Genomic DNA, 12281 nt, shown 5'->3' on the forward strand with positions numbered 1-12281 from the left:
GGAACCGATTTTGACGGGACTTTTTATGGCACGTAGCTGATGTAATAAGGAGTAACTTAGGCCACTTTTATTTTAGAAAAATAAAGTTAAATTCCACGCGGACGCAGTCGCGGGTACAGCTAGTAAATAAATAAAATAACGTGAAGAGACGGTAGACAGTGGAACAGTAAACCTACTGCAGCCCTGTACAGGAACCATAATGGTTTCCTACTCTATTATTTATCAGTCAATCAATCGGCAAACATATCGTGCTCCACGCGGATACAAACAAACACACATCGCGTGTTGCTCATTAGCGATATCTATACAAATAAATAATAATCAAGTGTCTGTTTGTAATTTCAAATTGATTACGCTAAACGCATATGAAAGTATATGCGGTACTTGCATAAAAAAAATAACTGTGTACGTTTTGTCTGTTTAGTCTGGCTAATCTCTGAAACGTCTAGATTGATTTTGATGGGAGTTTCACTTGGAGATAGGTAATTAAGATCTTAAGAAACTTTAATATGCTCTTCCTAGAAACCCATTTCTGTAGTCTCGCGAGAAACCTATGTAGATAGTTCATTCCACAATATGTTTATACTAACAAACAAAAATCTATTTCTTTGTATAAAAAATAAGTTTTATATCTTAATAATGTTATAAATGCGAAAATTTGCGAGTATGGATGGATGTTTGTTACTTTTTCACGCAAAAACTACTGAACCGATTTTGATGAAACTATAGTAGTAAGATAGCTTAGATATCAGAATAACATATAAATATCACGCGGTTGAAACCTCGGACACAGTCTACATATAATAAAATTGTCCATCCTGACAGTTTCGTCTTGCTAATCTATAAAACGACTCGACCTATTTTGATGGTACTTTCACTCTGATAGAGCTAATGTTATAACGAGTAATTTAGGCTACTTTTATGTTAGAAATTGTATTTTTTTTATTTTATTTCTATACAGACGAAGTCGCGGCTACCAGGTAGTTGGTCAATGTTTCTTGATAGTAACACTTCGTGGTTTTATGATCCCTTGCTATATTGTTTTATGGTCTGTATCTAAATTACAAGAAGGAAAGAGACTTTTACAACGAGAGTTAGTTTTGTAATTCCTGAGGTAGATTTTGTAAGAAGTCTTCTGCATGGCTATCTCTACAAAGATCTCTACGAGATATCGTCCTTCTACCAAATTCAAATTTAAATTACTAAATCATTTATTCATGTAGGACATTTTAGCCGCTTCTGAACGTCAAATTTTTTATATTATGTTTTGTTCCCTACCGTCCAGTTCAGTATATAGATCCAATTGAGAAGATCTCGCAACAAACTCAATTGAATTACCTATTTTTTAAAAGCCAGTTTATTTACAATGTATATTTATCTATTATGTGTCTATGTCTTTGACGACCTCGGTGGTCTATTGGTTTAGCACACCGCTTTACGTCCGATGGTCGCGGGTTCGATTCCTCGCACGGCACAAACATTTGTATTCATGAGTATGATTGTTTGTGTCGGTCTGGGTGTTTTCTATGTATAATATATATGTATTTACAAAAAAAAAATATCTATGTATTTGTATCACTTAGGTCTAGATGGCGCTGTGTGAATTGTCTTGAGATTATTATTATTATTATTATTATTCTTTATTTTTTCTCAGCTATTGCTGGTTTTGGCGCTGTGTGACGATTATTATTATTATTATTATTATTATTATGTCTAATATTATATTAAAGAAAATCCCGTGCATGAACAACTATTGCTATGCTCGTCATTCAAGTAATCGTTTAGTGAGTAATAGGCTTTGCTCAGTAAATATGATTTAACAGATGTTTTTAATTTATTTAAGGGTAATTCCATAAATAGTATAAAACAAAGTCGCTGTCGCTGTCTGTCCCTATGTACGCTTAAATCTTTAAAACTACGCAACGGATTTTGAAGCTGGTTTTTTTAATAGATAATGATTCAAGAGGAAGGTTTATATGTGTAATACATGTACACCCGTGCAAAGCCGAGGCAAGTAGCTAGTTTAAAATAAAACTTGCACGGTCCATATTTACGTAAATCGGCATACGCGTAGTGTAGCAACACTGGGAAATCATTTGATCTTCACGCTAGTTATAAAAGCGTCCGGAAAATACAAATGGCCGCCATCAATCACGATATCATTATAGTTACAGACTTGAGCCATAGATAAATATGCAATTATATTATCTGTACCCGCGTGCATGGATAATGCACTTATGCAACTGTTTTACTATGTTGCTAATAAAATGTTAGGTGGGGAAGGAAGAGGATGCTTAGAAATAGAAATAGAAATAGAAATAATCTTTATTCAAATGAACTAATAATAATCTAATATTTATCTCACAATGGGTGATCAATAATATTGATTAAATTATATAGAAATAGAAATAATCTTTATTCAAATGAACTAATAATAATCTCACAATTTAAATTTATTGTTGTCGAATTTCGACCAATGGGTGATCAATAATATTGATTAAATTATATAGAAATAGAAATAATCTTTATTCAAATTATTCACTTTTGAATGTCATATTTTGATTCTACTCATTAATAGATTCATAACAAGAAGAATGAGCTAAAAATTTGATGTTTTTTTATATAATAATTACAGTATAACAAATTATATTTATACGCACTCATTATTAGTGTAATCAGATAATGTTGTCAGTGCTATGGATTTTACCTTACAATTAAAAATTTAAATTTAAAATAACCCTGTTTAATAGAAATAAAAAAAAAAAATTAATTTTGTACTATTAGTGATTTACTTTTAATGAAATACTGCTAGTTAATTGGTAGTTTGTATTCACACATTTCAAATCTATATGTATAAAATTGAATTGCTGTTTGTTAGTCTCGCTAAAACTCGAGAACGGTTGAACCGGGTTGGCTAATTTTAATCTTGATATATTATCCAGGGAAGATTTATGAAATATGAAGAAATTGCATGGAGAATAGTAAAAACAACAAATATCGCATACAAACTGTTAAGAATAAATTTCTGAACGCACCCTATGCGTTCAGAAATTTATTCTGAGGCGGAACGGAGTTTCCTGGTGAGCTAGTTAAAAATATAAAGTTAAAACAATTAAAACAGCAACACTCTGGCTCATTGTTATTGTGATGTGACAACATTTGAATGAGTGGTAGATAAAAACAAAAAAATTCTATTCAAAAGTGCTCTAAGATAAGTTTATTTCAGGTCTCCACGTGGTCCCCCTGGAATTAATTGACCTGACCTCATACTCATCTTATCGTCCTCCACTGGTGCCCCAGCGTTAATATATATACCTCAAACGTTATCTGTGGCACTAGAAACCATGTCAAACTAGAATTGTGTCGGTACAGGGGTAGATAAAAACAAAAAATGTCTATTTTAAAGGGCTTACAGATAAGTTTATTTGAATAAAGAATTTTTTATTCTATTACTAGTAATATATGTCAGATTTCCACGTGTTTCTCCTGAAACTAATTGACCTGATGTCACGCTTATCTTATCGTCCTCCACGTTTCCAATATCTTCCATTAAAAACCCCATTATTAACCCCATTAAGCGATCCCGATCGCTTTTTGTTTGCTTTTCTGTAATATTATACATGTATTATACATTGTATGTAATATGATAATATGACCATCAGAAGTAAGACGGTGTACTAACCCGCTAGACTACCTCAAACGTTATCTGTGGCACTAGAAACCATGTCAAAATAGAATTATATCGGTACATTTTCATACAGCTAACAATTGTGTAATATAAACGTAAGACAAGAGATGCGTGACCATCTCGCGTGAGATCAATTTGAAATCATTTGCGGCGCGTGCACTCAACATATATGTTTTTTTTTTCGGACTACTCTAATGTTGTTGGCCGCAGCTGGCCTTTACAGCTTCACCGGACGTTAGGGGTCGAGTGCAGATGGCACTCCAAACCAAAGGAAGGACTTACGGAGCGGCTGATGGCTAACTCTCGCCTGATGGATAAAATTTAGACTGAGGGCACCAGTAGGGGTTCGAACCTCGGCTCAGGCCGTCGTAATATCGATCCCCGTTTGTGTATATGTGGATATATATATATTCATGGGATGATTGACTTGTAAATTCTTGTATTATATAGTTTGTTATGGACCCGGTGCTCGGATTAGCGTATGTCTTACTTCTGATGGTCATGTTACATACTAATCTTTCTATGTATAATATATTATAGGACAAAAGAGCAAATTCAGAAAACATTCAAACTGCGCCCGCTCGGCGGCTCGCAGCGGATCTATAATGGAGTTTTTAATGGATGAAATAAATCGTTGTGATTTATTTTAACGATGATAACAAAAAATATATATCTTTAAGTATCAGTTGATTTATTTTAACTAGATGGCGCTGTGTTAACTATGGATATTTATTTATAACCAGATACATTCATATGTAACAAAAAAATTAATATCTTAAGTATTTATATCAGTTGTCTAGTACTCATAACACAAGCTCTGCTTACCGTGGGACTAGATGGCGCTGTGTTAGTTGCCTAGGGATATTTATTTATAACCAGATACATTCATATGTAACAAAAAAATTATACCTAAGTATTTATATCAGTTGTCTAGTACCCATAACACAAGCTCTGCTTACCGTAGATGGACTGTGTTAGTTGCCTAGGGATATTTATTTATAACCAGATACATTCATATGTAACAAAAAAATTATACCTAAGCTGTGTAACACAATTGTCCTAGATGGCGCTGTGTTAATTGTCCAGGGTTATTTTTTTTTATGGATGATAATGGAATGGTGCACCCGTCTGCACTAACGGTTAACGCTGACGGGGCATCAGTGGAGGACGATAAGTTGAATATGAGGTCTGGTCAGTTAGGCCATTGTGGTAAATTCATCAGGAATTTATCACGCTGGTTTCCATAGACTGCGTGGAGGTCAACCTGACATGGTACAGTTCTAGTAATAGAGTCAATGATCAGATTCGACACTTGCATGTTACAGACAATTGTATTTATGAGTATGATTATTTGAATAAATGATTTTCTATTCTATTCTATTCTATTCTGAATTGGTCTGTAAAAAGTATATCTAAGTATTTATATCAGATGTCTAGTTTTGCGTAAGACAAATTCTGCTTACTGTGAGTGATAGCGTTGTGTGAATTATCCAGGAGTATTATTATGATTATAATATATAACTATCTGTACCCGCGACTTCGTGCGCGTGCAATAGTGACCTCGACCAAATATATTTATTAGATTATAACCCGAAAAGTTTGAACGTTCTGCTTAAAACTGACGATACTTTATACAACCTTTCATTTTCGCTTTCGACCTCTTACAACCATTTTTTCGCACTAATTAATATTTACTAGCTGTTCCTGTGACTTCGTCCGCGTGGAATTTAACTTTATTTTTCTAAAATAAAACTAGCCTAAGTTACTCCTTATTTTTTATTATATTAAAAAAAAAAAAAAAAATACTCCTTATTACATCAGCTACCTGCCAATAAAAGTCCCGTGAAAATCGGTCCAACCATTTCAGAGATTAGCCGGAACAAACAGACAGACAGAGAAAAATTGTAAAAAATGTTATTTTGGTGTATGTACCACATTAATATTCATATGCATGTAGTAAAATATGATTATTTCAATATTACAATCTGTTTGTAATATTGAAATAATATTTTTTTTGTTGAAATATCACTCCAATTTTTAATTTATAGGTATAGATTTTCCCAGCTTCGCCCGGGTGTACATGTATTATACATATAAACCTTCCTCTTGAATCACTCTATCTATAATAAAACCGCTTCAAAATCTCTTGCGTAGTTTTAAAGATTTAAGCATACATAGGGACGGACAGACAACGATAACGACTTTGTTTTATAATATGTTATATAATCGTCGATACAATTTATTTGTATTGCATATTCATGTTTATATGACTTACATATAGTGCACGCTATCGCCTGCAATAAAGTATTATGCACCGTGAAGCGTTGAGAACAGTTTGCGAAATTGCCAAAAGTAGGTGTTACTCTCGATGTTGGTCGTTTTGTTACTGGGTCAGAGTTTTCTGGTTCAATCGTCAAATTTCTTTTTTATGTCTGACGACCTCGGTGGTCCAGCAGTTTAGCATACCACCTTCTAATGGTCGCAGGTGCAATTCCTCGCACGAATCAAAGATTTTTATTCAAGAATATGATTGTTTGTATTGGTCTGGGTGTTTTCCATGTATATTATGTATGTATTTACAATAAAAAATATATCTATATCTATGTATGTATACAGTTGTCTAGTATCCATATCAGATTAGCTTGAGACTAGATGACGCTGTGTAATTCTCCAGATTTATGTATTTATATTCATTATTTAAATATTTTTTATTATTTACTTATGAATGAACAATACATAAAAAATGCAATTTGTATGGAGGAATCGAATCCGGTGCTCTACACCGCTAGACACCGAAACGGCAGTCAATAAACACTTGTAAATATTCCATTGATGATTGTCCTCAGCTCTGCTAATGCGAAGAAATGGGAAGTGGAACTGGCCACTCTGAAGAGCAACAACCTCCGGTTGACTGCCGCCCTGCAGGAGAGTACCGCCAACGTGGACGAGTGGAAGCGTCAGCTCCACCAGTACAGGGAGGAGGTGGCTCGCGCAAGACACTACGCTGGAAAAGGTACGTACGTCAAAAATGTTATGCCCAATTTACACTCAGCCCGAGTGGGAAGGGAAGTGAGCAGCGCAAGAGTGGAGACACTTCCCATGCTATTGGCGCTGCCGCTCTCGCTGTCGCTCACTCACAACAAGGGTCATAAAATTCGTAATTAATTTATAAATGCTGTAAGTTTTTAATAGACGGTATGAACAAAGGGTCGTAATTCATTTATTAAGTTTAATAACTTTTTAATAGTTCTTAATTAAGAGCTGGCTAGACACAACGTGGATTCTGCAGGACGCAAACCATTTACCAGATCAGGTAGCCTGTAATTCTACAAGCTACCAGGGTCGTGGTAAAATGATGGTAGAATGCTAATTCGGCTCCATGATTCAGGCAGGAGACTTCGAGGTTTTAAGAGTAAAAATTTCTACTAAAACTTTTTGGATAACTATTGTAATATAAATAGTAATAATAATAATCACTAAGGCTGTCATCTTATACCCGATTTACAGTCAGCCCGAGTGGGAAGTGAGCAGCGCGAGAGTGGAAACACGAGTGGAAACACTTCCCATGCCATTGGCGCTGCCACTCGCGCTGCCCGGCGCTCCCTCGATTGTCGGTTATTCGTGCGCGAGTCAAAGGACTGGCAGCGCGAGTGGCAGCGTGTTTTTCCATTTAGTCCTCTCGCTCAGTTGTCGCCCGGCAATATTTCCGGCAGCGCGAGTGGCAGGGGAAGCGGCTGAATGTAAACGTAGCATTAGTAATACATGGCTTGATCTCGCAATTTGAGACAGGGCAGCTGTCTAATCTTACTAATATTATGAACGTGGATATAAATAGTATGGATGGATGTTTGTTACTCTCACGCAAAAACTACTGAACGGATTTTGATGAAACTTTACAGTAAGGTAGCTAGCATCAGTAGTTTTTGTGACTATAGTTTAAAAAGATATGTAAATTAGGCGAAATCTAAATAGATATAACTCAAAAGGTGACTGACATAGTGATCTATTAACGCACAGCCCAAACCACTGGACGGATCGGGCTGAAATTTGGCATGCAGGTAGATGTTATGACGTAGGCATCCGCTAAGAAAGGATTTTGATTAATTCTACCCCAAGGGGATAAAATAGGGGATGAAAGCTTGTATGAAACTTTGTCAATTTTAAACCGATCGGGCTGAGACTTTGCATTCCTAAAGCTACAATGACGTAGGCATCTTCTAAGAAAGGTATTTGATAAATTCCACCCCTAAGGTGATAAATTAACGCAAGCGAAAATGCGGACACTTTTGAGTTATATATATTTAAGATTCAATACAAAAGTTTAAGAAGGCGCGTCGTGCACATATTGTATTAGTAGGTACTTTGACAATAGCAAAGCTTTATATATATACATATATTAGAAAGCAAGATACTGACAGTGGAAATAGTTGAGGCAGATGTACTCGCGCTAATCATTACATAGTATAAAATAAAGTCGCTGTCGCTGTCTGTCCCTATGTAAGCGGAAATCTTTAAAACTATGGATATTTAAGACTGCTTTAAAAAAACTGATTTTGAAGCGGTTTTTTTAAATAGATTCTTTAGGAAGGTTTATTTATATAGTACATGTACACCCGGACGAAGCCGGGGCGAGTAGCTAGTGACTGTATAAAGTGTACGTTATTGTTTCAGGTGGGGATGCCAACGAAGTAGAACAACTGCGACAGCGCGTCGCTCAACTGGAGGCTGAGTTGGCGCAGAAGAATGAGGAGCTGGCGCAGATCACAAAGTCTAGAAAGAGCGAGCAGGTATGGAAATATGTGTATAATTTAATTTCTGACTATCTGCACCCGCGACTTCGTCCGCGTGGAAAATAACTTTATTCTTCTAAAATAAAAGTAGCCTAAGTTACTCCTTATTACATCAGCTACCTGCCAATAAAAGTCCCGTCAAAATCGGTGGGTACATCTAGTATAAAATAATTAGGAATCAGGAGTACAGTAGTTTATCAGTATGTCTGCAGAAGAAGCCATTTTGTAGTTAATTATTTTTCCCGCGCAAACGTAATACGCCACAGATGCAGAATATTGCACGGAGCGCAACCATACAGTCTATACAGCTATGCTGTATGCACGATGTTAATACTATGAGTATTTTTTTTTATGGATGATAATGGAATGGGGCAACAGCCTGCGCTAACGATTTTCGCTGGCGGAGGGCACCAGTGGAGGATGATAATCATCTTATCATCCTCTTCATCATCTCATGAGGTCAGGTCAGTTAGCCCATAGTGATTAAAATAATCAGGAATTAATCACGATGGTTTCCAGGGGAAACCGCGTGAAGGTCAACCTGAACTGAACATACCATATATTGCTAGCAATGAGATCAATCAGTTCCCACATTACTAACAATCCCCTTTTCCCCCACCATATATAATGGAATGGTGCACCCGCCTGCGCTAACGGTTTACGCTGGCGGGGCACCAATGATAAGATCAATCAGTTAGCCCATCGTGACAAATTCACCAGGAATTTAACACGATGGTTTCCACTTTCGACCCGACATGGTATGCAATGGGGTTATCAATCCACATTATTAACAATCACTTCTTAGTGTGTTTGTGTGTTTGTGTTGCAGGACGCTGAGGCGAAGTTAGCTCAGAGTCAGTTGGAGCTGGCGTTGGCGGCTCAGGACGGGCAGCGGCAAGTCATACACGCGCTGAATGACCAGCTCGCGAGGCAGCTCGATGAACTGGTCAGATATCTTCACTTAGTTGTTAATATTGTTCACCAGTCGACTTTGTGTGTGTGAAGTTTAATAAATCTTTATAAAGGATTATTAAAAAAAACCGCTTCGAAATTTGTCGATCTGTCGCGTAGTTTTAAAGATTTTAGCATATGTAGGGACAGACAGCGACAGCGACTTTATTAGTCGCTAGTAAATACATATAATAAATAAACTTGGACAATTAATACAGCGCCATCTAGACTAGATAAGTAGAGCTTATGTTATGGGTACTAGACAACTGATATAAATACTTAGATATTTTTTTTGTAAATACATACCTAATGTACATAGACAATACCCAGATCGATATAAATTAATGAATACAAATGTTTGCACTGTGCGAGGAATCAAACCCGCGACCATCGGAAGTAAAACGGTGTGCCAAACCGCTAGACCACCGTCGCCGTTAAAATGTATTATCTATTTGATGAAATGGTTATGTTTTGTTTTTTTTTTTTATATCATAATTTGAGCGCGTATATCATAATTTTTTATATCATGTTTGCAGACAACGATCCATCGCGAGATAAATACAGCGCTGCAAACATGAGACGCGGCTCAGCCTCCGCCGCCGCCGATATACGCGTCCGTGCACAAGGATCGCCGCCCGCTGCCGCTGCTGCTGCAGCATCCGCATCCGCATCCCTCACATCCGCCGCATCCGCAGCCGCACCCACATCCGCGCCCGCCGCGCCCGGACGGCGAGGAACCCACCTACGTCACCGTGAAGGCGAAGAAATGAAGAGGGTTCTCGGTATTTCGCAAGGTGCATGAGTTTTTCTAATTTTGTTTCAGTTTGGTTCTCGATTGAGAGGAGTTGGTGATTTATTTCCATATCTAAATACAATCGATATATATAATGACGAAAGTAACTCTGTCTGATTTATATTTTCAATACACATTATAATTGGTACTAAATTACATACTTCCCATTTAAACATAAATCGAAATTACGATGGCCCGACCCGAGGTTCGTACCAACTAACTACGCTAAGACTAAAGTCGTATCCGTCAAGCGAGAGTTGACCTTCAGCCGTTCCATAAGTCCTTCCTTTGGTTTGAAGTCCCATCTGCACTCGCCCCCTATCGTCCGGTGAAGCTGTAAAGGCCGGCTGCGGCCAACAGCATTAGAGTAGTCCGAAAAAACAAATCTATTCTATAATTATAATCCACGCTTTTAAATCTTAGTGTTGGGTGCTATATTCGTCCTAATAATACGATATTGAAGTCTTCAAAAAACTATCCTATTTCTTCTTAAAATGCTAGCAACTCACCTGTAAGTTACGGGCAGTGGTAGTCATTTACCATCAGCTGTGCCGTAAGCTCGTTTGCGCCCTATGATATTACACAAAAATCTTACAAAGCTACAATTTCGTAAATTTTGAAGGAATTTGGCTTAATAGTAAGTATTACAGTCAACCTACCCTCCCCAGTTTCGAACGGGTGTCCATGTAATATACACAAACCTTCCTCTTGAATCACTCTATCTATTACTAAAAACTGCATTAAAATCCGCTGCGTAGTTTAAAAGTTCTAAGCTCTGGTTCCCTTAGAGCTTTTAAACTACGCAGCGAAAGCGACTTTATTTTATCCTAGAAAAATATCCCATAAAGATTATTCGTCGCTTATAATTGGAATTGAAATAGAAATAATCTTTATTCAAATAAACTTAATATAAGCATTTGAATAGTATATAATAATTTTTCTATTCTAACGCTCATTCGGAAGGCAGACTTATGACAAGAAGAACGAGAAAGAAACTTGCGTGTTGCTCTTTTTAAAATTTAAATATTTTCGATATAGAATTGATAACAATAGCTCGTAAATTTAAAATAAACTCTATATGGAAAAAAATATAGACGTTTTGTCAAAATCTTTAATTCAAATTAGTTTGTATTCTACTGTATAAGGTTTCATAAGATAAACAAGGACAGAAGATGTTCGTATTAATCGCCAACTCCTCTCACACACTGAAAGTTATATCGCTAAAGCGTAAACTACTGTCTTAAAGTATATTGGAATTATTTGTGTTCGAACCAAAATGAATCTTATGTCCCAATAATACGGACGTTATTTAGCTGCGGGTACGGTTCAATGAGAGAGATAACCATGTTTCACTTGTAATTTTATGTTTTGTCCCTTTCTAATTGCACCGTGCCCGCTTCAGAATAATGGTGGTCTGAATAAAGACAGTATAATATTGTTGTATTTCGCGCGGCTGTCAAAATCGTGGCTCTAATGCGTTGAACTGTCCATTCAATTGTCACCCTAATGTATATTGTGTTAGGGTACATAATAAGTAAACTTACATAATACATGTTGTTAGTATTGGGAACGTGGGCGGGGATGTGTTCGTGTCAATTCCAGTCAGTGTGGACCCACCCTTAAGGGCCGCGTCACACTCAAATGGCGGGTAAAGTTTTAAATTACCTAATAGTATAGTTTTCCCTTAATGATGTAAATTTTTTCTTCCTTATAAAGATGAATAACTAGATATGAACAGTGATGAATGGAAGAGAAAAACATATTACACCAAACCCAAATGAATGGGATAAGAAAGAAGCAGATGATAATGAAAGACGTCAAAAGTGTAATGAACTTATTTATTGAACTGTTTTGCCTTTCGAACTATTCTCTAATATGTAAGAGTGGGACACAACACTGCACTTGTTAAAATTCCATTGTTGTTTTTATAATTAAGGAGGGACTTTTCATAACATGTATACAAGTTAAACGCGTGGATTAGTGGTGAAAAGAGATAGAAAATAATGATTTTTCGTATCAATTTTGCTCTAATCATCTGTTAATCAAGACAGAGATTGAT

General features: G+C 36.4%; 1 protein-coding gene across 1 annotated transcript in view; it reads left to right on the top strand.

The window, feature by feature from the left end:
- The window catches only part of LOC131855426 (homer protein homolog 2), a 59018-nt gene extending 48738 nt beyond the window's left edge, over nt 1-10280 (top strand). The window contains exons 7-10 of the mRNA XM_059206702.1: nt 6535-6701; nt 8360-8475; nt 9308-9424; nt 9966-10280. Coding sequence (XP_059062685.1) covers nt 6535-6701; nt 8360-8475; nt 9308-9424; nt 9966-10007 — 442 coding nt within the window. The 3' untranslated portion in view covers nt 10008-10280. The remainder of the gene's footprint in view (nt 1-6534; nt 6702-8359; nt 8476-9307; nt 9425-9965) is intronic.
- The last annotated feature ends 2001 nt before the right edge of the window (nt 10281-12281 follow it).

Source organism: Achroia grisella, unplaced genomic scaffold (assembly GCF_030625045.1).
Source record: "Achroia grisella isolate CSIRO2021 unplaced genomic scaffold, CSIRO_AGI_Agris_v1 utg1419, whole genome shotgun sequence".
Taxonomy (NCBI): Eukaryota; Metazoa; Arthropoda; class Insecta; order Lepidoptera; family Pyralidae; genus Achroia; species Achroia grisella.